Source organism: Mauremys mutica, chromosome 2 (genome assembly GCF_020497125.1).
Source record: "Mauremys mutica isolate MM-2020 ecotype Southern chromosome 2, ASM2049712v1, whole genome shotgun sequence".
Taxonomy (NCBI): domain Eukaryota; kingdom Metazoa; phylum Chordata; order Testudines; family Geoemydidae; genus Mauremys; species Mauremys mutica.
In genome coordinates this window covers 213,898,471-213,922,660 of record NC_059073.1, presented here as the reverse complement: position 1 = coordinate 213,922,660, position 24,190 = coordinate 213,898,471, and the positions used below count along the sequence as shown (strand labels likewise).

Below are 24,190 nucleotides of genomic sequence, written 5' to 3'. Positions count from 1 at the left end.
CCTTGGTCCCAGCTTGGAGCACCCTCCTGCACCCCAACCCCTCATCCCCAGCCCTGCCCCAGAGCCTGCACTCCCAACCAGAACCCTCACCTCTCTCCGGTACCCCCACCCCCTGCCCCAGCCCTAATCCCCCCTCCTGCCCTCCAAACTCCTTGGTCTCAGCACAGAGCACCTCCTGTACCCCAAACCCCATGAGCATTCATGGCCCACCATACAATTTCCATACCCAGATGTGGCCCTCTGGCCAAAAAGTTTGCCCACCTCGGTCTAGATAGTCTCACATTTGCAACATGCTTTACTGGTGTAGCACCCTCATATTGCTGCTGGCTGGCATCAGCACTGAGGTATAAAAAATTTGTCTGCTCAAATCAGCCTAGGATGACTCTTCCACTTCTTAATGAGATGATATCACATTTAGGATTTTGTTGCATGTGTTGCGCTCATGAAGCTGCAGGTGCAGCTGGGATCCTAACACAGCAATCATCAGCAATATACTGTCATCTGGAAGACAACTGTTTGGCCCAAGACCCATCATGTAGCAATTACAGGCTAATCATCAAGGACAGAGGACGTGTTGTATCTCATTATGGACTAGCTTCAGCAGTTCCAGAGTGTGTTACTTTTATCACTAGTTTATGGCTGCACAAGCAGTGGGAATTGCATACAAGGGTGAATGGATGAGCATACAAAGGTGTACATGCATGGATGTGGTACATGAATAGGTGTGCATGTATGGAGCTGTATGCGTGGCTGTTCATATCATTAATGGTGAGCCATCGAATGACAGAGCGGTGTTATTAAAACTGTATCTGAAGTCTCAAAAGTAATAGCTCATTTCTCTCATTTGCTTGTTAAATGCTTTCTTTTCTCCTACAGGGGGATTTTTAATCCCATATCTCATCATGTTAATTGTAGAAGGGATGCCTTTGCTATACCTGGAGCTGGCAGTGGGACAGCACATGCGCCAAGGGAGCATAGGCGCGTGGAAAATCATAAGCCCCTACCTCAGCGGAGTTGGTATGTTCTCAATTCACAAACAAGGTTATTTTGAACTCCCAGCTGACTTTTGGGGAGTCCTATGAGTTTTTGCATTAAATGTAATTTAATGCAGGAAATGGACAGGAATTGGGGTATTATGGGCAATATACATTGACCATGCAAATGAAATCAGAGTTTTGATCAAAGTCATGGATCCCTGGGTAATTAGCAAAAAGAGCTGTGCTAAAGTATGTGCAATGAACTTTAGTTTCCCCCAGAGCACAGGTTATAATACTTATAATACTTCACACGTATATAGCATCCTACATATTGAGAATCTCAGAGCATTTTGCAAACATTCTATAATTAAGCTTCATAATATGCCCATAAAGTAGGCAAATATTATCCAGAGTTTCTACACGGTGAACTAAAGCACAGAGAGTTTAAGTGAATAATTCTGTGTCACACAGTGAGTCATTGGCAGAGCCAGGCACAGAAGCCAGGGACTTTGCTTCCCTGACCCCTGCTGCCTCCCACACGTATGTGGCATTGACTGAACAATCTGCGAGGAGCTGAGAGTGGCCATCAAATCTCAAAAGAGCACATTGTTTGCCATTGTGTTTTGCTGCTGTGTCACAATACAACATTTCAGCCACTTCCGTCCATGTCACTGTCTTATATTGTAAGATGGTGATATATAGCAAAGCCTGAAATGACTTCTCACATCTGTAGCACCTTCCAGGCCCTGTGCTTCTGAACATTTTTATCAGTGATCTGGAAGAAAATATAAAATCAACACTGACAAGTTTGCACTGACACAAAGATTGGCGTAGTGATAAATAATGAAGAGCACAGGTCACTGGTACAGAGCGATCTGGCTTGCTTGATAAGCTGGGTGCAAGCAAATCATACGTATTTTAATACAGCTAAATTTAAATGCATAGATCTAGGAATAAAGAATGCAGGCCATACTTACAGGACGGGGGACTCTAGTCTGGGAAGCAGTGACTCTGAAAAAGATTTGGATAATCAGCTGAATACGAGCTCCCAGTGTGACATTGTGGCCAAAAGGGCTAATGTGATCTTTGAATGCATAAACAGAGGAATCTTGAGTAGGAGAAGAGAGGTTATTTTACCTCTGTATTTGGCACTGGTGCAATCACTAATGGAATATTGTGTCCAGTTCTGGCGTCCACAATTCAAGAAGGATGTTGATCAGGTGGAGAGGGTTCAGGAAAGAGCCACAAGAATGATGAAATAATTAGAACATATGCCTAATAGTGCTAGACTCAAGGAGCGCCATCTATTTAGCTTGACAAACGTGTAGGTTAAGTGGTGACTTGATCATAGTCTATAAATGCTGACATGGGGAACAAATATTTGATAATGAGCTCTTCCATCTAGCAGACAAAGGTATAAAATGATCCAGTGGCTGGAAGTTGAAGCTAGACAAATTCAGACTGGAACTAAGGTATACATATTTAACAGTGAGGGTAACTAACCCTTGGAACAATTTTCCATGGGTCATGGTGGATTTTCCATCACTGGCAACTTTTAAATCAAGACTGGATGTTTTTTGTAAAAGATCTGCTCAAGGAATTATTTTGGGGAAGTTCCATGGCCTGTGTCAGACTAGATGATCACAATGGTCTCTTCGGGCCAAATCTCTGAATCTATTAAGCCAAGGATCAGAAAAGCACTTTACAAGCATTAATAAATCAAACTTCATGACACGCCTGTGAGGTAGGGAAGGATTGTCTCCATTTTGCAGAAACTGAACCATGGAAAGTCAATGGCAGAACCCAGCACCAGAACCCAGATCTCTGGACTGCCTGTTTGGTGCTTTAACAACAAGATCATCCTCCTGACAAGCTTAACGAAATACATCACAACAACAAAACAATACACCAATCCTTCAACATAGGCCAGTAACTGAACTAAACCATTTAAAAATAGTCTAAAGTGCCCTTCTAGCCTAAACTACCTCCAGTTCATTTGAACATGAATTGTTCATCTCTAAAATGGTGTTGAATATTCACCATAAGTGACCAAAGTTCAGGCTCAACTCCTGCATGCCCTTGAAAGAAGAGAGATTTCAATGGCAAGAATGCATCACATGCAATAAAACAATAAATACATAATTGTGTTGTTTGTTTGCAGGAAGGAGTTACAGCACTCTTCCTAGATACCAAGTAAAAACTTGGCATTGCTACCACAGAGGTTTCTTGCAAAGGGTCTAGTTCTAGGATGTGTCAAAGTTAGACTCAGGACTCACAGTTTGTCAGACCACTCTGTTTTATTAGCACAGCGCTCTGCTAATAACACCCAGATAATGTGAGCACCTTGCAAGACACAAACTATCTTATTTATACAGATAAAAGGGCGAGCACTTAACAAGGTAACAAAGGCAGCAGAATCTGATAAGTTTACCTGGGCTAGACATGCATATCTTATTTCCTTACTAACTATTACCGATCTTTTGTTAATGTTTTGCCATTAGCACCCTTGTTTATGCCTAATGTTTCTTTTCCTGGCACCTGTATTTCAACATTTTTTATTTCTGCTTAAAGGTACATACATTTCTTTAATCCATTCTTATTTTTACAATATAATTCACTCTACTTTCACAATCCCTCCTTTTGGTCAAGCTTTCGCCATGACCAACATTTTACTGGGTTCCACATATTAACCATTTTTTATCTCTTTGTTCATCAGCAATATTTAAAATTATCATATTAGCACTCTGTTTTGGGGCAGTCACCTGGGTGGCATGCCTTACACGATTTTGGATACAACAGGAGACTAACTGAAAACATACAAAAATTATTAGGATTCCAAACAGGATAGTCAGGGCTCCCTGAAACAACCAGTTTCCTATGCCAGAGAAATTGAACAGGTTACTTAGCCACTTCTATAAAGAACTTGGCTCTTCATGGGGAAGATATGAGATTTGTTCTAAGTGGCTAGAGCGATTTATTACCTCATTGGTATCGTCAGGTATAAACACACATTGTTTTCCAATGAGTGCACGGGTCCCTCCTTTGGCCGCCAGCACTATGTCCAATGCCTGACGGTTTTGGAGGGCCACCTGTCGGATCACACCTGTTTTTTGTGGCCAGGGCTCAAACTTTCTCCAGTTTTATTTGCCATTATTTTAACTACTGCTTGTAACCTCAGGAGCCTTTTTGCCTGGTGTATTACTCCCCCAAGTGGGATAAAGGAACTGCCAATAGTCTCTTCCCAGGTGTCATTGCTGTTCCAGTGAGGTCTGGGGAATTGAGTGGGATAGCCAGGACAGGAACACCAGTTTGAGAGTGGACTGGGATGTGGCTGCAGTCCCAGCATTTAGAAATAATAAGGGTCTGAGCTATCCACACTTGCTGCTGGATAAAAGAATTGTCATTGTGGACTCCCCAGACCTTAAGACACCAGCAGCCGAGGAACAGGCGCCACCAGAGGCGCATGTTGGAGGCAGGGCCCTTCTGGTTCTGACAACCTCAACTGAGGAAACCGCAGTCACGGTTTTACGTCCACCAGGCAGCAGGCGCTAGGCTCGCTACTGCTTCTTCTTGGGCCTTGCTTTAGGTTGTCGTCTGCTTCTGGCAACCCTTAGGAGAACGTAGATTGTAAGGTATTGCAGCCTGTTCCTTTACGTCTTCTTCTGGAGTCAAAATTGACTCTGCGTGGTCCTGAGGTGATGATTGGTTCGCTGGGGGTGGTGCATTCTTACATTGCGAAGCATGTATCCACTCTGCAATGCCAGACAGTTTAACAGCCGTCTGGCTAGTAAGCATTGCCTGATGATTCTTTGATGTTCTTTAAATCTCTTTACTACTTCTTCCTTGACTCTGGCTATAACAATGGCCTTTACACCTTATCTTTTCCTGATGCATACATTCCTCATTCACACAAACAGATTGAGAATACAAACAGTAGTATTTTATATCGAGCAAAAAGGCATTGCAAATTAAACCTTGCTAAGTTTTACAATTAATAACCAAGACAATTTACATTGAGACCCAGGCCTTCAATGTTTCTCTAATTTACTTAACACAGACACAATAGAGAATCCTGTCTCTTACTACCTAAATCTTAAAACAAAGAGTTAGAGAGGGCTCAATTTGTAATGCATATGGGAAAACAGAATCTTATAGTCCCAGAGGGTCATTTCTTTCTGCTATTCAAAAAGGGTGGCTAGCAGGATGAAATCAAATTATACTTTAATTCTTATGGGACATTATAAAATCCTGCTCCTACATATCCCCCTTTTGACACTAAGATTATTAATTGCCAGTGTCACTTCTTATTTAGTCCATGTAATAGAAAATACTGGGAGGTGATTTGGGCCTGTGGCTTTAGCTTTGCATACATTTGTTTTATTCACCAGCACATCTTAAACATTTTAATTAAACACATACAATTTAAAACCAAAAACAATTAGGGGTAGTAACATTAGTATGCCAGTAGTTGTGGGAGACCATTCAGAAAATGCTATACCAATGGTAAGCTGTTATGTTTTTCTGCAGTGGCAATTCTTAACATGTCCCCATTTGCGTGTATAATATGAATGGTCCCGTTTTCCACATTTTTTTTTTTTTTTTTTTTAGGAACTATGTTACCTTTTTACCTTTTAACAGATGATTGGTAACTGTTTGCCATTTAATGCCAACATTCATAGAGAACTTAGCTAAATTAGGGCTTACAGTAAGCTGAGACTTTCTTTTTTTGTTGTTGTTGTGGCAAATAGTAAACGTGATTATTGGTAAACACAGTACTTATATTACATTTACATTTGTCTTCTGGTGGGTTACTAACACTTTTTAAACACTTTTCCCCAAGAATTAACACATACACAGAGCCCATTATACAATACTTTATTAATTTTATTTCACATACAGGATTCTAGTGAGATGTCTTTACTACAGGGCTTTGGAGCAACAGGCATGGATAAGCATACCCACTTTTGAGGAGTCCACTGGGTACAACCTCTGGTGTTCAATAGTTTCCCTTTGTCCCCAGCCCACTGGCTTGAGGTCCAGGACAGCCAGAAGATTCCAGGTGCAATCTGGGGAGTGAGCTAACCTTCCATATCTTTGCTTCCGGAGCCTGTTGGTGTGCGATTTTAACAACAATTTTTTCACTTAAATTTTGCCTCACCATACTGGAGACATACTGCATTTATTTATATTGATAGGTATTAAACAATGATTTTTTTTTTGCTTTAACAGATGCATCAAAACCTTAATATTTTTTGATATTACCCAAAACATCTTATGTTCTAAATATCTGCATTTCAGTACATTCCATAGCTATTGCAGTATGTTTTTTTACTTTTATTTGTTTTTGTAGTAGGTTGTTCTGTAGCTGGTATTAGCTTTTTCTGATTTTTTTGAAAGACAAAAATAACATTTTTCTACCCCTTTCGGGGTGGCATTGATTATCGCTTAAAATATTTCTTTCTTTTACAAATACCCTTGCTGATTGCAGGCAAAACAGAGGAATTACCCCCATATTTTCCTGTGTTTTTTGTTCTATAGGCAGGCCAGGTTTTAATGGGTTCTACTTTTTAAGAGTTATGGGAAAATTATTCCACTGTTTAGTTATTAAATTTATGAGGTGGTGTACTTTAAGTTTTTCTTCTTATATAGCAGACCAAGTTTGTAATGTTTTTCCTGCTGTGTTAAGCTTTAAGTTTATTCACAGGTAATAGCTGAGAAGCATCATTACCATATTACCTTCAAGGATTTTTCCAAAAATCATACACACTATATGTTGTTACAGGGGTACTTACTAACAAATTTATTTCAATGTTTATTATTAACAATAACATTTAGCATTAATTTTTTTAAAGGGATCTTGTTATACCATGTCTTTTATTTAGGCAATTTCTTTTGTGCTGGCAGTTTTTACCTTACTTTATCAGTTAGGTAATTTGCATCAACACAGGCTTGGATTTAAAGCCATCAGCAGAGCTCAGAGACTCTGTCTTAAAAGGGACACAATCAACTTCCACCAGAGTTTCGATTTCTTTCCACTTTCAACTCCTGCTTACAAAACACACAGAGATCTGAAAAAGAAAACACAGTCTATTGCGGCTCTTTTTGGAGCCCTAATAGGATTTTAATTTCAGTAGCACGTTTCATTTGCATTTTTTTTACCCCTTTCTACAATGTACACTGCACATGTCCTAGGGAAAATGCACATTTCTTCTATACTACAACTTTTTTTTTTAAAACATTAGCCATATGAATTTTTACATAAGGTGTAACTGTTTCTTTTGTTCTTACAGAGTTTTCATGTACCCTTATCAAAGTGACAGTCTGATTACACAGAGCCATTTTAAGGCTCAGTGTTTTTAACATTGCTTCTTTTTGTTTTGTGCACCTCACCTCTGCTGTTGCCTCAGAGGGTCACTGTTAATTTTTTATTCTTTCACTACAGCTCTTATCTGCTATTATTACAAAAAAAACCAACCAAACAAACAAAAAGACTCTAGAATCTCTCCCTATTCTCCTGATTTTGACTGCCCTATTGCAGACATGACTTGGTCTTTATTTTAAAACATTTTAAATTTTGTAAAGAATCAAGTTACCCCTTACCGGTTAAATGCTAAATCCCAAAGCCAAACAACACTAATTACCTGTGTCTTGCAAAAAGGTCTGTCAGTTTTGCAACTTTGAATTAAGGAGTCAAATGAATTTTTAGTGGCATTAAAAACAAAAACAAAACCAATTTATCTTACACCTACAAAACAGGAGTTTTACAAACCAGATGTGCTGGTTTAGATTCTTAGAACTTTACATATTTTCACAGACACATAGATACATACACATTTTCTTTTCCTTAACATTCCTTTACACTGCTTTGTTTTTACATAGCTGTATATATATTTGGATTATTTACAGGCATTTTTCTGGAAAAGGGCCCATTTTTCCTTCAGACTGGCTGCAAAGAAACCAAGAATTCTCTCTTTAACATGGTTCTTTTTAACATTTTTACAAAGTTTAACTGCGTAATTCTCTCCAGCCTCTGTAGAGTTAACTTTTCACTCTCTTTTCTTAAATCACTTGTTTATCTCCCAAAATGACACCTTTATCACCTCAGATTTCACCATTTTAAGTATTGTTCCAGGGGTTCATGCCTGCACTTACTGCTTTTCTTACTCCTGACACTATGCCCTTAGGGCTTCCAACCTGTTTTTCAGTTTCTTTATCTGTTGCTTGCCTGCTTTTCTGGGCCCGATCCTGCTTTTTTCCAATGAACCGTTTGTGAGTGCTATTGTGGTCACTTCACAATTTTGAAAGAAATGTTCAAGGAAAGGGACCAGGAAGGGTGGGGGCTAGTTGAGGAGCCCCCCCTTGCTGAATTGGTAGTGGAACACTAAAGAATCAATTTCTGAGGCAGACAACAAAGGGAAACAGAACAAGGGAACTTTTGTCCTTTTTACAATGAGATGGGAGTATTAAGGGGGTTGGATCGATCCGGGGTTTGGAGAACGGGGTAAAGAGGAGCGCTCGGTCTGGTGGTGGGAGAGGAGGCTTTTAATAAAGCTTTTAACTTATTATTTGAATATTTGAGAGAGGCAAGTTTTGATTTTGTCCACCTACGATTTGCCTCTTCCCACCACTGCATGAAACAGTTAACCTCTCCTTTAGCCAATTTAGTTTTAGGTTGGCCAAGTTTGTCCTTTAAGACATCCACTCGGTCTTTGTTTCAAGATTTTAACAGTGGCCACTGAGTTTTGGGATCCCCCTGAGTTAGCCTAGACCATTTTTTCAGAAATTTACAGGAGTCTGGACCCTTTTTACAGGAGTCTGGACCCATCCTAAAATACATAAATGAGCCGGCGTTCGTTTAGGGAACTGTCCCGACTTAGACGTCTGGTTACCCATACAGGAGGACTTCACACACCAATCGCACAAGAAGGAAATTCGGGTTCGTCAGAGCGATGCAACACACAAAAGGAGCCCACAGGCTACTGCCTCAATCACCCTTGCTTTCACACCAAGGGTTTTACCCAAAGTGCGGTGCGGCTGCGATTGTGCAGATTCCACTCACTCAGACCGCAGGGACAGGAACCCCTTGGTCGGCCGATCCCCAGACGGAGACGGCACCCAGACTCAAACACTCCACAGGAGAACAGATAGACACAGAGACAGGACAGTCCTCAGTCCGGACAAAACACAGAAATAATTACCTGACCAGATTCCTGATGTCAGATCCCGGGATTCCTACCAGAACAGAGTGGGAACCAACAGGTTCGATGGCGTAGACTTCACTGTGGTCGTGCGCCTTTGCGTTCTGGTGGAGGACCGCTCGGGCCAAATGCCCAGGTGCCGGCTGCCACGGTCGTCCTACAAAAACGGTCAGGAATCACACAGCCCCAGTGAAGATGGTTGCCGTCTCGGTGGGACCTCCACATTGTCAAAGTTAGACTCAGGACTCACAGTTTGTCAGACCACTCTGTTTTATTAGCACAGCGCTCTGCTAATAACACCCAGATAATGTGAGCACCATGCAAGACACAAACTATCTTATTTATACAGATAAAAGGGCGAGCACTTAACAAGATAACAAAGGAAGCAGAATCTGATAAGTTTAGCTGGGCTAGACATGCATATCTGATTTCCTTACTAACTATTACCCATCTTCTGTTAATGTTTTGCCATTAGCACCCTTGTTTATGCCTAATGTTTCTTTTCCTGGCACCTGTATTTCAACATTTTTTATTTCTGCTTAAAGGTACATACAACATTTCTTTAATCCATTCTTATTTTTACAATATAATTCACTCTACTTTCACAGATGAAAAGCTCCTTCTTTTACCTGGTATTTGATTTACATTTGTGCCATACAGTAGAGTAGGTGACAATCTGAAGCGTATTGACCACCCAGTATTCTGAGAATACTATAGTTATGACCAGTGATGAGCTGCCAAAATATTAACAACAGGTTCCCTCCTCCTCACCCCATGAGGGGGTTGTGGCTGCCCCCCCCCCCCGCCGGGCCTCCTACACAATCCAACCCCCCGCGTTCTTTGATGCCCCCCTGGGACCCCTGCCCCATCCAACCCCCTTCCCTGACCCCTGACTACCCCCTGCTGCCCCATCCAACCCCTCCTCTCATTCCTGATTGCCCCCCGAGACCCCTGCCCCATCCAACCACCCCTTCTCCCTGTCCCTGACTGCCCCCTGCCACCTCATCCAACCCCTGCTCCTTCCTGACTGCCTCCCCAGGACCCTTGCCCCCATTCAATCCCCCTGTTCCCTGCCCTCTGACCACCCCACCCCTATCCACCCCCCCACAACCCCCAAAACTCCCCTGCCCTCTTCCAACACCCGCTCCCTGCTCTCTTACAGTGCTGCCTGGAGCTGCTCCGCCGGGACCAGCACCAGCACCGGCGCCGTGGGGCCCGAGCCGGGCTGGGCCGGAGCTACGGCACCAGGACCAGCACTGGCACTGGCGCTGCAGGGCCCGAGCCGGGCCCGAGCCGCAACCACGGGGGGCTAGGACCAGCACCGGCGCCGCGGGGCCCGAGCTGCAACCGCGGGGCCGGGCCCAGCACCAGCGCTCGGGACCAGCCGGGCTGGAGCCAGCACTGGTGCCAGCATCGCGGGGCCCGGGCTGGAGCTGCAACCACGGGGGCCGGGCTGGAGCCGCGGGGCACGGGCCCAGCACCAGCACCCGGGACCGGCCGGGCCAGAGCCAGCACCGGCGCCCGGGACCAGCCGGAGCCGCAGCGCTGGGACCAGTGCCGGATCTGCAACCGCGGGGCCGGGCCCAGCACTGGCGCCCGGGACCAGCCGGAGCCGCAGCGCTGGGACCAGCGCCGGATCTGCAACCGTGGGGCCGGAGCCAGCACTGGCGCCCAGGGGCCCGAGCCGGGCTGGAGCCGCAACCGCGGGGGCTGGAACCAGCACCAGCACCGCGTGGGCCGGGCTGGAGCTGTGGAGCCAAAGCTGGGGGCGCTCGGCGGGGGCCGGGACCGGGCTGGGGCTAGGGGCGCTCGGCCGGGGGGTGCCAGGCTGGAGGGAGCCGCGCTCCGGGACCAGGAGCTGTGCTGGAGGGAGCCGCTGAGCCAGCCGCACCTCCCCTCCCCCCCGCGCTCCAGCTTACCTGCCTGCCTGCTGCTTGTTCAGGCTTCCCGCGAACCTCTGATTCGTGGGAAGCAGGGGAGGGGGAGGAGAAGGGGGGCGGAGCAGGAGAGGAGGGGGAAGTGAGCTTGGGCCGGAGCTTTTGTTAAATAAAGCCCTTATAGAAACGGTTGTCCTGGAACAACCGGTTCTAAAAGGGCTGCTAAATTTAACAACCGGTTCGTGCGAACCAGCTCAAGCTCACCACTGGTTATGACATAAACACTATGGCGGGAAAGATACCAGATGCTTCCTGTGTGACAGAGATCTAAGAATTTGCCGCTGTTGCTAACGCCTGTTCAGCTGCTCTTGCCTGCAAGCATTGCCCCCACAGCTTCCGTTGGCCATAGGTCCCCGTTCCCAGCCAATGGGAGCTGCAGGGGCAGTGCTTGCAGCAGGAGCAGCAGGCGGAGACCTCTGCCCCCACCAGAGACCTCAGGGGCGTGCTGGCCACTTCTGGGAGCAGCGTGGGGACAGGACAGGCCGGGAGCCTGCCTTAGCCCCACTGCACCGCCGGACTTTTAGCGGACAGAGATCGCAATCGACTGTCAGAGGCTCCAGGATTGACCAGTAGTAGCGATCTACCAGTTGGTAGATTTTGCCACTTATTTGCATGGGAGACCGATCATTCCTTTTAATCGTGAAACTCTGTTAAATGCTGCTGGCTTTCTCTTCTAATCCACAGCATGAGGAAACCATTTTAGCTTGTTTGGCAAAAATAAGGGCGGGGGTCTCAGATTCTGTCCACACTACAATTTTTAACTGGGTTTTTAACCTTGAAGTGGCCTGATCGGCTCTAAATATGCATTTTTTTATTCACCTGCCACGTGATTAATCAGGCACTTAGTAACCACAGCAGCTTACACTAAAGTGAACATATGTCTCAATATTCCCCTTACAGTTCCAGGTTTTCACATGTCCTGTTGTTCTAGGAATATTTTGGGGACACCTGAATTATCCCAATTCCTCATTTTATCAGTCAAAATGTTTGTTCAAGAGGCGTTTCTGTGCACAGAAGAATTTACTCAGCCAGAGACGGCGAGTCTAGGGGACTGAGAGTTTAGTGTTTAACAGTGTTTAGAGTGAAGAGAAATTAAATGAGGGTTGGCACCAACAAACTGTTCTTTGGCTTAAAGTGAATGATAATGCCACTCGTTCACTGTTTCATGATAGAATCACTTAGAACGAAAATACCAGGAAATATCCTCCACTGCAAGAAATGGCTCTGTCCAGTCAGACGTTCACAGTAGCAATACCAGCACTTTAAAAAAAAGGGTATTCCTGACACATGTAGAGTCTGTCAGAAAATATGGTCCCTTTAGCTAAGTGTTTCACCCCTACTAAAGGTGTAGGATGGCACATTATTGTCTAACCATGAGTCACTGGGTTGGCTGGTCTCTTTGCTCCTAAGGCATTGCCACTTTCCCATTAGGACAGCTCTAAACCTTAGGCAGGTTCTATCTAGATGGGCTCCTATTTTTCCAGCCTTCTTTTCTGAACCTTTGTGTTTCATTGGTGATGGTGGTGGTCGTCTTTAGCTCTCCCAATGACTGAAGAAGTGAGTGTGTCATGTTTAAATTCTGCAGTTTGAGGTACAGCCAGTTTGCCCTTCCGCTGACTTCCCCTTTTTTCATTCTCAGGCATTGCCAGTGTGGTGGTGTCATTCTTCCTCTCCATGTACTATAACGTTATAAATGCCTGGGCATTCTGGTACCTGTTCCATTCATTCCAGGTGAGTAGAAACACTGATGATCTGCATTGCTAGACAATGACCTAACTTCCTCCAGGGGTGGCCAGGGGCCAAAGTGCTTGGGAATTCTGAAAACATACCTGTCTTGTTTGGCAAAAATAGGAGCTATTTTCCAGGCAGGTGGCACTAGACCAGAGGGGAATCTGCACTGTGCAGAAGGTATATGAAATTCTGCAGATGCTGACAGGCAGTGAGCTGATAATCAGCACTACAATCTGACCACTGAATGTTTATTTGAGTTGCTTATGGTCATCATCAGGCCATGCACCCCTGCTTTGCTGACTTCAGAAGCCTTGTCTGGTTAAAGTTTGTTGGCAGTGAACACTTTAAAAAGTAATTATGTCTCCAAAGGGGCACATTCTTTCACATCCTTGTGAGACCTTTGCTAATCTTTTGATCAACAAAATGAAAATAAAAGCTTTCTGCGATGAGCTATGTAGCTTCTCCCAGCAGCACAGAATGGGTGTTTCCAATAAAGAAGTAAATAAGGTTTTGTGATGTATCATCTCTGGAGTTTCTGAAGGGACTTAATAAATCTTTATTGTGCACTGACACTTGAACTTGGATAGTGAGATTATGATTAAGCCGAGTAGCCACTTTCCTATGACACTGGCAATTAGGCATTATTCGCTTCAGATGGACTTACAAATGCATAGGACTTGTCCAAAGACATCTGTGACGTGATGTTGTCTTTTACAATGTGCTTTATGTTTCAGAAATGCTTACTAATGATTAGGTGTATGGAATAGCTTCCATATGAGGAGAGATTAATAAGACAAGGACTTTTCAGCTTGGAAAAGAGATGACTGTGGGAGGATATAATTGAGGTCTATAAAATCATGACTGGTGTGGAGAAAGTAAATAATGAAGTGTTATTTACTCCTCATAACACAAGAACTAGGGGGTCACCCAATGAAATTAATAGGCAGCAGGTTTAAAATAAACAATAGGAAGTGTTTCTTTACATAACGCAAAGTCAACCTGTGGAACTCTTTGCCAGAAGATTTTGTGAAGGCCAAGACTATAAAAGGGTTAAAAAAAACCTAGATAAATTAATGGCGGATAGGTCCATTAACAGCTATTAGCCAGGATGTGCAGCGATGGTGCCAGAAGCTGGGAATGGGCGACAGGGGCTGGATCTCCTGTTCTGTTCATTCCCTCTAAAGCACCTGGCATTGGCCACTGTTGGAAGACAGGATACTGGGTTAGGTGGACCATTGGTCTGATCCAGCATGGCCGTTCTTATGTTCTTATGTCAATAGTTCCATAAGAAAATGGCAACCTAACCATAATCCAGGGGCAGAGTCTACCTCAAATTAATGCTATTTATTTCTGTGGGACTTAACATCCTAAGAACATTAGCATTCATGGGAATTTCCACAATCATCCCCAACCCTTATTCCTGTGACTAGTCCCAGTACATCACTGGTATGAGCTGAAGAGAAGGAGATGATGAAAATGAAAGAACATCACTGTGTGTATGTCAACTTCCTGCTATTAGATATAAATATGTCAGCGAGGTTACTCTTGGGAGTAAGAGCTGCAGGATCTGTCCCAGATTCGCCATACATCTACAGCACAATATGCCCCTGGCTTCCTTGAACTGTCACTTTGCACGTTACCTTTTTCTCTTCCCACCACGCCTCATCAATATACTAAAGCTCTGAAAAATCCCTGCAACATGCTTAACTTTTGCAACCTTTGCATTTGTTTGGCCCCCAAAGGATCCCTTGCCATGGGCCAGTTGTCCACTGAACAGTAACCACACCGGTTATGACGAAGAATGTGCGAAGACCTCGTCTACTCAGTACTTTTGGTACAGGAAAACCCTGAACATTTCACCATCCATTGAGGAGTATGGGAGCATCCAGTGGGAGCAAGTGGTATGCCTGATCCTGGCTTGGCTGGTGGTCTATCTCTGCATTCTGAGAGGAACAGAGTCTACCGGCAAGGTAAGAGGATAATAACTGTTGATTCAGAGTTAAACCATAATTAGGACTTGCAGAAACCAGCTTTAAGTGATGTTAACTGGAAAAAAACAAACAACTTTTGACAGGCTTTTTAAACCTGGCTGGTTTGAATTCCTCTTCATCAGGGAAACACAGTGTGACCATTGCCTGAGTGCTCATGCAGGACCATATAGGGCTATGTGCGGAGACAGGGCCATATACTGTATGCACAATGGCACTAAGGCTGATATTTAAAGGCTGATGAATGCGTCCAATAGCTTGTACATTGGGAGAGCGTTTGCATAACCTCATTTGGTTCTAACCATGAGTTGTGTAATAGATCGGTGTGTCGTCTACATTCCCACACTACAATCAATAGCTCTGCTGCCTACATATCTGACGTGGGAATATTTGTCTCTAAAACATAGAACATTACCACTTTAGCTAAAAGAGGATCTCTACTAGCTGCAGTAGCTTAAGGCATATAGTTTCTGTGGGCCAGTCTCTGGACAGCAGGCAGCATATTTGTACAAGTGTCATAGAACATCACAGTTCATCCTGCAAAGGGCAGAGTACACACATTAGCCATTTAATTGCATACTGCCTTCATCTAAACAAAGCCCCTGACTTCTGTCCATGTTTACAATGTGGTGGTCGTTGGCATGTGCCATAGTCAAGGACTATGAAGTCTGTTTGCTCATGGAATCACAGGAGTGAGCTGATCAGACAAAGACATTAAAGTATCAGAGGGCGCAGGTCAGCATTCTGTTGTTTGATATAAACACCAGTGTGATACTGAAGCTCCGTGGCAATCACTTGTGGTGCCGTTATTGAAAAGCTGCCTTTCAATTAGTTTGGAGGAAGAACTTATCTGTGACTCAGACAAAGAAAAAGCAGCTGAAGGAAAGAAAAAAAGCAGCTGTAGGAAAGAAATAACATGTTGTCAGGGTTCCTTCCCCACTCTGAACTCTGGGGTACAGATGTGGGGACCCGCATGAAAGACCCCCTAAGCTTATTTTTACCAGCTTAGGTTAAAAACTTTTCCAAGGCTCAACTTCCACCTTGAATAGTATGCTGCCACCAAGTGATTTAAACAAACATTCAGGGAGGGCCACTTGGAGGCCTACCTTCCCCAAATATCCCCCCCAAGTCCCTAGACCCCCTTTCCTGGGGAGGCTTGAGAATAATATCCTCACCAATTGCTACAGGTGAACACAGACCCAAACCCTTGGATCTTAAGAGCAATGAAAAATCAATCAGGTTCTTACAAGAAGAATTTTAATTAAAGAAAAGATAAAAGAATCACCTCTGTAAAATCAGGATGGTTAAGTACTTTACAGAATAACAAAAGACTCAAGAAAACAGAGGATCTCCCTTCTAGGCAAAACCTTAAAGTTACAAAAACAGCGATAAACCTCCCTCTTAGCACAGGGGAAAATTCACAAGCTAAAACAAAAGGTAACCTAACGTATTTCTTTTCTGCTATTATTTACTATTTCTGCAAGACTAGATGCTTAGTTCAGATATATTTTCCCCTGCCCTGTTTCCTGACTGGCTCCGACAGACACAGAGCAAAAACCTTCCCCCACAGATTTGAAAGTATCTTCTCCCCTTATTGGTCCTTTTGGTCGGGTGCCCCCAGGTTATCTGAGCTTCTTAACCCTTTACAGGTAAAAGGGGAATTAACCCTTTACCGGGTAAAGAGGGATTTTATGCTACCCTTAGCTGTATGTTTATGACACATGTCTACTGTTAAGCTGTGGGAGGGGAGGTCGCCCTGATTTTTTTTTAACCTTATTACAGGATACCCCCAAAAGCTGAAAAAGATCTCCCTCCTGAACCTGTTTTCAGAATAAAGATTAGATTTATAGCCTCAAATCATATTAGACAAGCACAGAAACCCATGGGCACCCAAGAGTATGTAAAACAAAAACAACTTGCTGAACTTGGCTCTATGTGGCAAAGTTAAATGCACAGCCTACTGCATAGGTCCATTGTGGCCGTAATATTGACATAGAGTCTGGGTTGGAAAGAAGCGTTGTGTGTATCTTAGTTAGAAAAACAGCAGTAATGTTATGTATTGTGCAATGGACCCAGCTGCTAAGTTATTTGAAACTAATTCATTTAAAAGGTTGTTTTTTTAAATAAGAATGTAAAATAACTTAATAAAAGCTTCTAATGAAATGAAGTAGACAACACACATTGCGAAGATGCAGGACAGACTTGATGACCTGACACTTTCAGTAATGGAAGGTCATTTAAATCCCAAGACAGCATTGAGAATTCCACTCTCGTTTCTCAAAAAGAAAAAAGTTCCCAAAGGTTTTAGATATCTCCGAAACCTTTAGAAAATTCAGGAAAAAGTCAAATAATGTCTACATTAATGTTTTACATTATCAAGTGCTCATTTAAGGATCAGTATAAGGCAGCAAATGTGATATTATGAATATTTCATGCAGAACAAACATACATACAGGATTTGCCATACCAGATTACAATGGTCAATATATAGACTGCTACATTGTCTGCAAATGGAGATATACACACCTACAGTGTACCTAAGAATGCAATCCTATTCCAGGAAGGAAATTTCTTTCTGATATACCCCCCCTCATTGTCTCTACTTCTCCCCCACTGCTAATCATTGTAAACTCTGTAGTATGAGGATTGATAACCTTTTCCAATTTTATCTTGATAATGTAAAACATTAATGTAGACATTATTTGACTTTTTCCTTCTTCCTATACCTGTACAGTTCTTGCAAAACAGTAACAGATGCCAGTGGAGATTAATGCTTTAATTAATTTACCTTTTCTTTTGTGCAGGTTGTCTACGTAACAGCTACTTTGCCATATTTGGTCCTCATGATATACTTAATTAGAGGACTAACACTACATGGAGCTGTGAATGGGCTGATTTACATGTTTACACCAAAGGTACCGAAAATGTACACTGAATTTTTAACAAAACTTTATTATAACTGTATAATTTCATACAAAAAATAGTAACTTATTTTTATTTAGATTATATTTTCACAATAGTAAGTTAGGGCTGATATTGTACATATCTAGACTCTTGAGGATACACCACTATATCACCAATGAGTTATTAGCTTCCTCACCCAGGAAAAGAAGTGTCCTATCAAACCTGAGCTGTGTTGTATTATTTATATACTGAATAACAATATCAGACCAAATTCATCCTTGAATTCAACAGAATTACACCACAGATGAATATGGCCTAAGATACATTTCAGTCCAAAGATGGCAAAGGAGATCATTAGACATTTCTTTGCTAGCGTAGGTGGGTGCAGTTCCATTTACTTCAGTGAAATTTTGCTCATCTACACCAGCAGAGACTTTATCCCTGCAAATAACAAAATCATTTTATTCACCCACTGGAGAAACACATACACAGAGCCTAGTCCTGCACTGTTTCTATATGTAAAACTCACACTGACTTTACTAGGTGCTGTGCGAATATAAGGTCTCAATCAGAATCAGGTCCCTAATAAATGAGATTACTCTCTCCTCTACGTCTAGATACTACAATGATGAGAGCCTTAGGCATACCATAGATAAACGGTCTGAAGTCCACTTTTATTTTCATCAGCCATTGCTCACTCTCTTGTTTTACAGCTAGAGCAATTAGCAAATCCTAAAACCTGGATTAATGCAGCTACCCAGATCTTTTTCTCACTTGGTCTTGGTTTCGGAAGCCTGATAGCGTTTGCCAGCTACAACGAGTCAAACAACAACTGCGAGAGACATGCCATTATCGTCTCTTTGATAAACAGCAGCACGTCCATATTTGCCAGTATTGTGACTTTCTCTATCTATGGTTTTAAGGCGACTTTCAACTATGAAAACTGTCTAAGCAAGTAAGAGACTGGAGTTTTAACTTATTTTTCCCCCGAGACATGACATAGGATGTTACACATAAGAAAAGAGATTACAATTAGCAGCTGTGCAGCATAGCTCCTTGAGTGCCACTTGAATAGATCTGATAAATATGCAGGAGATATTAGATTAGATAAAATCTGAGATTAGAATGCAGAGTGCACTGTTCTTTTTATGACTCGTACTGATTATCAGAGTTCAGGTTACTACTGTCTGCAAGTTTTGAAGGTACCATTGCTGACAAATGAGTTTAAAGACCCACCTACATTGCAGTTATAAGCAGGTTACAGAACATTGTTCCCTGAACCAGTTACAACACTCTTTACAATTGCCCTGGAGAAGGCATGCACCTATGTCTTGTCACAAGGTTAAAACCTCGGAAGTCCAAGGACTTAGGTGAAGGACAGAGTTAGGTCCTGCCTACACTGCCAAGTTTAACTATGTTGTGCCCAGGTTGCTGCCTCAGCATGATAGTGAAGATGGCTACAGAGCTTTCTACCTCTGATGAGGTGTGTATGAAGTTTATTGCATGAGACAGACAGTGGCTGGATTCCTACTGACTGCGTTCAGCACTGCAGCACACCTTTAACTGTAGGCAGGGATGACGCCAGGAAAGGAATGGACAGCAGCCACTTTTTAGAAAGCATGAGAGAGCTTCTTTGCTGCTGCTCCTGTTAAAGCACACTCACAACTGGAGAAAAGTCTGATAGAGTCAGTGAGTTCCAGGCCAGAAGGGACCACTAGAACATCTAGTCTGACCTCTAGTATAGCCCAGGCCACCCACTCAGCACCTGCACACTGACCCAACAACTGAAATGAGATCCAAGTATTACAACCCACAGGAAACTAGATTATTATGAGCCACAGGCAAAGAACAGAAGGGACTGAGGTGCACCAGTGCCCAAGGCTGATGCCATGGCAGGGAAATTATTAAATAAGATATACCCGGATAATGCTGGCAAATGACCCACACCACACACTGCAGAGGAAGGCAAAAAACAAAACAAAAAACCCACAAGGTCCAATCGTATCCAGGGGGAAATTCCTTCCTGACCCCACATATGGCGATCAGTTAGACCCTGAGCATGTGAGCCAGAACCAGCTAGCCAAGCACCTGAGAGAGAGAATGTTCAGTGTCACCTCAGCCCAGCCCTCCCTGCCCAATGTCCTGTCTCCAGCTTGAGCCATCTCCTGATCCTTCAGAGGAAGGAGATAGAAAAAATGGTTCAGAAAGAGACATTTCCCAACCCTCCCCCCTCCCCCCATCAAAAATGAAAACAGGAGTTCTCAATAAAAGGCTTACTTTTGAGAAATGAAAATCATATGGGGATAGCCACATTTTCATTCAAAGGAACCCTGTGGCTTGTCCCCCCACCCCACCCCACCCCATTATAAAAGAGTAAGCATGAGAAGGAAAATCCCAACAGTCGCCGTATGACACAAAGGCACAGTACAACTCTCGCTGCTTGAAAAAGCTTTGTACAATAGCTGGAAATTCCACAGACTCTTCAGTGTCAAGGGCTCTCATGGTACATCATCCCAGGAATTATCCGAACAGATTATCAAAATAGCAAACAAACAAGAATTTTGGAAAGCGCAAATACCGAGGGCCAAATTTTGCAGACAGCCTTTTTGTAGATACAATTTACAACCTCAAAACATATGTCCAATCAATAGTTTTGCCCACAGTTCAGTTGTGGGCACAAATCTGAGTATCAGATTGCAGGCTCAGTTGAAGTAGATAGAGGTGCAGGTGATTTGTACTCACTGGTCATTCTGTGAACACAAGAAATGAACACAAGATGTACAGCCACGCAAACTCTTAGACACAAGATTTACGGATACCTGGCTGTGCCTGGCCTGGCTGGAAACACAGACCGTAATCTTCACCAAATCCTCAAGAGGACTTAGAATCTGTTTCTTCAGAATTATCTGCTCTCCAACATGCATTAAGTTCTCTGCTTCCTTTTGACTTGTATAAATAAATATCTTACCCTGACATGCCACCTTCAGTCTGGTGGTAGAAAATACTGGTGAAAAGACTGAACAAGCAGAAATCCTTTTCTTTTTTCATGATGTCAATCATTTGCAGGTATGCACAGTGACATAACAACAGGTCTGTGTGGAAAGGAGATAAATTTGGTTCTCACATGTGTGTCAAGCCTTCTGGCGGAAGTACTGCTGAGAGATGTAACAGGAGTAAAGAGCATGAAATATGCTATGCGTTTGATCTCAGAACTATGTCCCCGAGTCCTTAGAAGAGTGCAACCCTAGGTGTCTATTTGATCCAAAAGTCATTTTCATGGTCAGGTCTGGACCACGATTATAATCAAGTGGCTTTGTTCCAGTATCCTGTAGGATAGCTCCCAGACATGATGTGCCATGTGAGCCAACCCCCATATCAGTCTGAATCTCTGTCCAAGGTACTAAGATATGTTCCACCAGCTGGATGATCCTGCAAGGTGCTGAGTTCTCCCTGCTGGGAACTACGAAGCATCGACTCCTATTGACTACAGAGAGATCTGAAGGAGTTCAGCACTTCACAGAAGATGCTCAGCACACTGCAGGATCTGATCGTAAAGCCATGTAAAGTCTCAGTGACTGGACTATTATTATATTTTTGTTAGATTTACGCAGCACTAACCTATTGCACTAATCACAGCAGAGGACAGGCTAATATTCCAAGCATCTCCTTCGTCAGAAAGTAATTGATGCCATGTGGTCGTCATATTAAAAGAGGCACAAAGGAAAAGAGACAGAGGGGCAGATTTTCAGCTGATGTAAATACCGTAATACCACTGATTTCAGTGGAGCTACGCCAGTTTACATGAACTGAGGACCTGAGCCAGAATTGGGGACCATCCACTCACAGCAATAATTGCAAATGGAACTGAGAGGAATAAAATAAGAAAATTAATTTTCATATAGATGCATAGATTTTAAGGCCAGAAGGAACCATTATAATAATCTAGTCTGACCTGTTTAACATAGGGCATAGAATTTTACCCAGTGATTCCTGCATCAAGCCAATAACTTCTGGTTAAGCCAAAGCATATCTTTTGGCCCAATTTTCCTTCTTCCCCGTTCACAAGTGTAGTTTCACATTTAGCCTCTTTTCAGCACACTTTACTGAAGTATAGCAAGCACTCTCCTGCCTGTCCCTCTGTGGTATTCTGGTGTGCACGCCTCCACTTAAAAGAAGCTGCATCCAAATTCTGCCACTGAAACATTTCTTCTAGCTTTAGTAGAAAGAAACTAAATTATCTTGTCTTTACAGGGTAATATTGCTGTTGACAAACGTTTTCGACCTGGAAGAAGGAGCTTTAACGGCAGACAATCTCGACAGTATGAAAGATTACCTAACGTCCACTTACCCAAACCAGTATGCAGAATTATTGCCACAGATTAAAAACTGCAGTTTGGAAGCTGAACTAGACACGGTAACTTGCTCCTTTGTGCACCAGCCTTGGTTGTCTTTTTTTCTTTGTTTCCTTTTCCCTCAGTCAGAGGTGGAAGCGTATATTGATGGTTGGGTCTAAGGGAGAGAAAGAACACGAACTCTGTTAGCTCTTGTACTGATGAGGAGGTCTTGAGTATGTTTTATGTGATGGTAGATGTTACACTTAGCTTAGGCAACCTAAGCGATTCCTTCCTTGCTTAGGCCACTTAGCAGCCCCAGGTGATTGTAGCCTTTATGTAAAGATGCTTCTACTGAGTAACTTTAGGTGGAACATTTATATTCTCTATATATATATTATATATATATATTCTGCAGCTGCTGGCTGCCATAATTTGCTTCTATCATAATAAGCCAGCTGTAAATTAATACTCACCTATCCCCTGGAGAGAGGGAGGAATTGTGACCCAGAGGGGCGTCTGTAGGCACAGTGCCTCCTGGGGCAATGCATCTTACACACCAACCCAGGCTCTGGGCTGTGACGCTTAGTCACACTCAGACCTCTTCTGATGGTCTTGGCTGGGCAAGCGAATTCATGAAAATAAAAACCTTCTCATGCCTCTCAAATGGAAGAGAAGTCAAACTGTTTGGAGACATTCAAGTAAAAACTCCCATTCCAACTTCCCATGCACCCAGGACTCCCGCCCTGCAAACCTGGGGTGTACCGGGATCTAGCCACGCAGCTCCTATTAATTGGCATCTCACCGCTGGACTCTGAAGATGGCACAACTAATTTTGGTGGATGCTCTGCTACAATAGACTTAGGACCTAATCCTGTAAACTTTACCTGTGTGAGTAGCCTTTGACGTCAATGGAACAGCTCCCATAAATAAGAATTTCAGGGTCCAGCCCAAAATGTTCAAACCTTCTATAAGCAAAACATGGTCATCACCATATCTGCCAGAAATGCCTCCCTGTAGATGAACTGGCAGGAGGGAGGGGATGTAAGCGCAGGGCTGCTCCTTTTATCATTCTTTCCCCTCTGCTCAGGCAGCCAATTAACTTCGCTCAGTAAAGCACCACTTTACTGCTCAAGCCCTAAGCTCAGCCCTGCACTAAGGTTTCCTCCAGCACAATTGCCATGTACATTGGGCTTCCACATCGTCCATCCGCCCAGCACTAACGGTGTGGCCATCAGTAGTACATAGCACGTTACTAGTTGCAATGAATGTGGGCAGGTTGCTAGGTTTTTGTGTAGGTCACAAGTCTGGCCCTTTGAGATTAGATGCAAGAGGATGTTGCCATATTACTTATAGAACTAGGAGGGGAAATGGTCTGCATTTATAAACCCAGCTTTAATAACAGCCATCTAGTCACTTGACTGCTCTGCTTGCGTTTTCCATCTGCACTAAGGGCGATAATAGCTACCCTTGGGGAGGTGCTGACTCAGGCACGTTAATGTTTGTCAAACATTTTGAAGATGAGAAGTGCCAAGTATTGTTATCGGCTTCATTCCTGCCCCACCACTACCTGGGGAGTAGTTCTTCTACATGCTAGCAGGCCCATTGAAGTCAACGGGTGACATTCTGCAAATCTAAAGTAATTCAAAGGACTTCAGTGGAACTCCTCAGGCTTTAGGAACCAAGATCAGGATACGATTCATTTTGATTACTTAGGACTACTTGCCTGAGTAAAGATTGCAAGATTGGTCCATTATTATTCCGGGTAGTAGTAGGAGGCCAATACTGCACCATTCAAACAGGCCAGCAAAGACCTCAACTAGTTCATTACGCAAGGCTACTGGCACATAGTTACCATTTTGCCATCATTAAGGTCCAGATTTTGATGCCTTTATTCATGGTGAGTAGTCTTATTGGAATCAGTGGGTCTCCTTGAAGAGCAAGGCACTACTCAACAAGAGTAAAAGGTGGCAGAGTTTAGACTTACTTTACCTACAGTTTTCATTTACTGTTTAAAGTGGTAGAAGTAGAGCTTCAGTAAGAGGCAGGAGACATACTTTTAATGAAAGGTTATTTTGGGTTAAAGTTCTTTTGTATAATAATCTGATTTTGATTTCTATCAGT

General features: G+C 43.2%; 1 protein-coding gene and 1 long non-coding RNA gene across 4 annotated transcripts in view; one reads left to right on the top strand and one right to left on the bottom strand.

Annotated features, from left to right (window-relative positions):
- SLC6A20 (solute carrier family 6 member 20) overlaps positions 1–24,190 on the top strand; it is a 42,842-nt gene that overhangs the window by 8,961 nt on the left and 9,691 nt on the right. For 2 of the 3 annotated variants that reach the window (XM_045003275.1, XM_045003276.1), the window contains exons 2-7: positions 877–1,017; positions 12,752–12,843; positions 14,586–14,813; positions 17,636–17,746; positions 18,449–18,690; positions 21,987–22,149. In XM_045003275.1, the coding sequence (XP_044859210.1) occupies positions 877–1,017; positions 12,752–12,843; positions 14,586–14,813; positions 17,636–17,746; positions 18,449–18,690; positions 21,987–22,149 (977 nt within the window). Of the gene's footprint in view, positions 1–876; positions 1,018–12,751; positions 12,844–14,585; positions 14,814–17,635; positions 17,758–18,402; positions 18,691–21,986; positions 22,150–24,190 lie in introns of all 3 variants that reach the window. The other variant, XM_045003277.1, reaches the window with a different exon arrangement.
- On the bottom strand, positions 20,214–23,898 carry LOC123362798. Its single transcript, XR_006576576.1, has 3 exons — positions 22,084–23,898; positions 20,704–20,827; positions 20,214–20,485 (listed from the first exon to the last, which is right to left on the bottom strand). It is a non-coding gene; the product is annotated as an uncharacterized LOC123362798 (long non-coding RNA).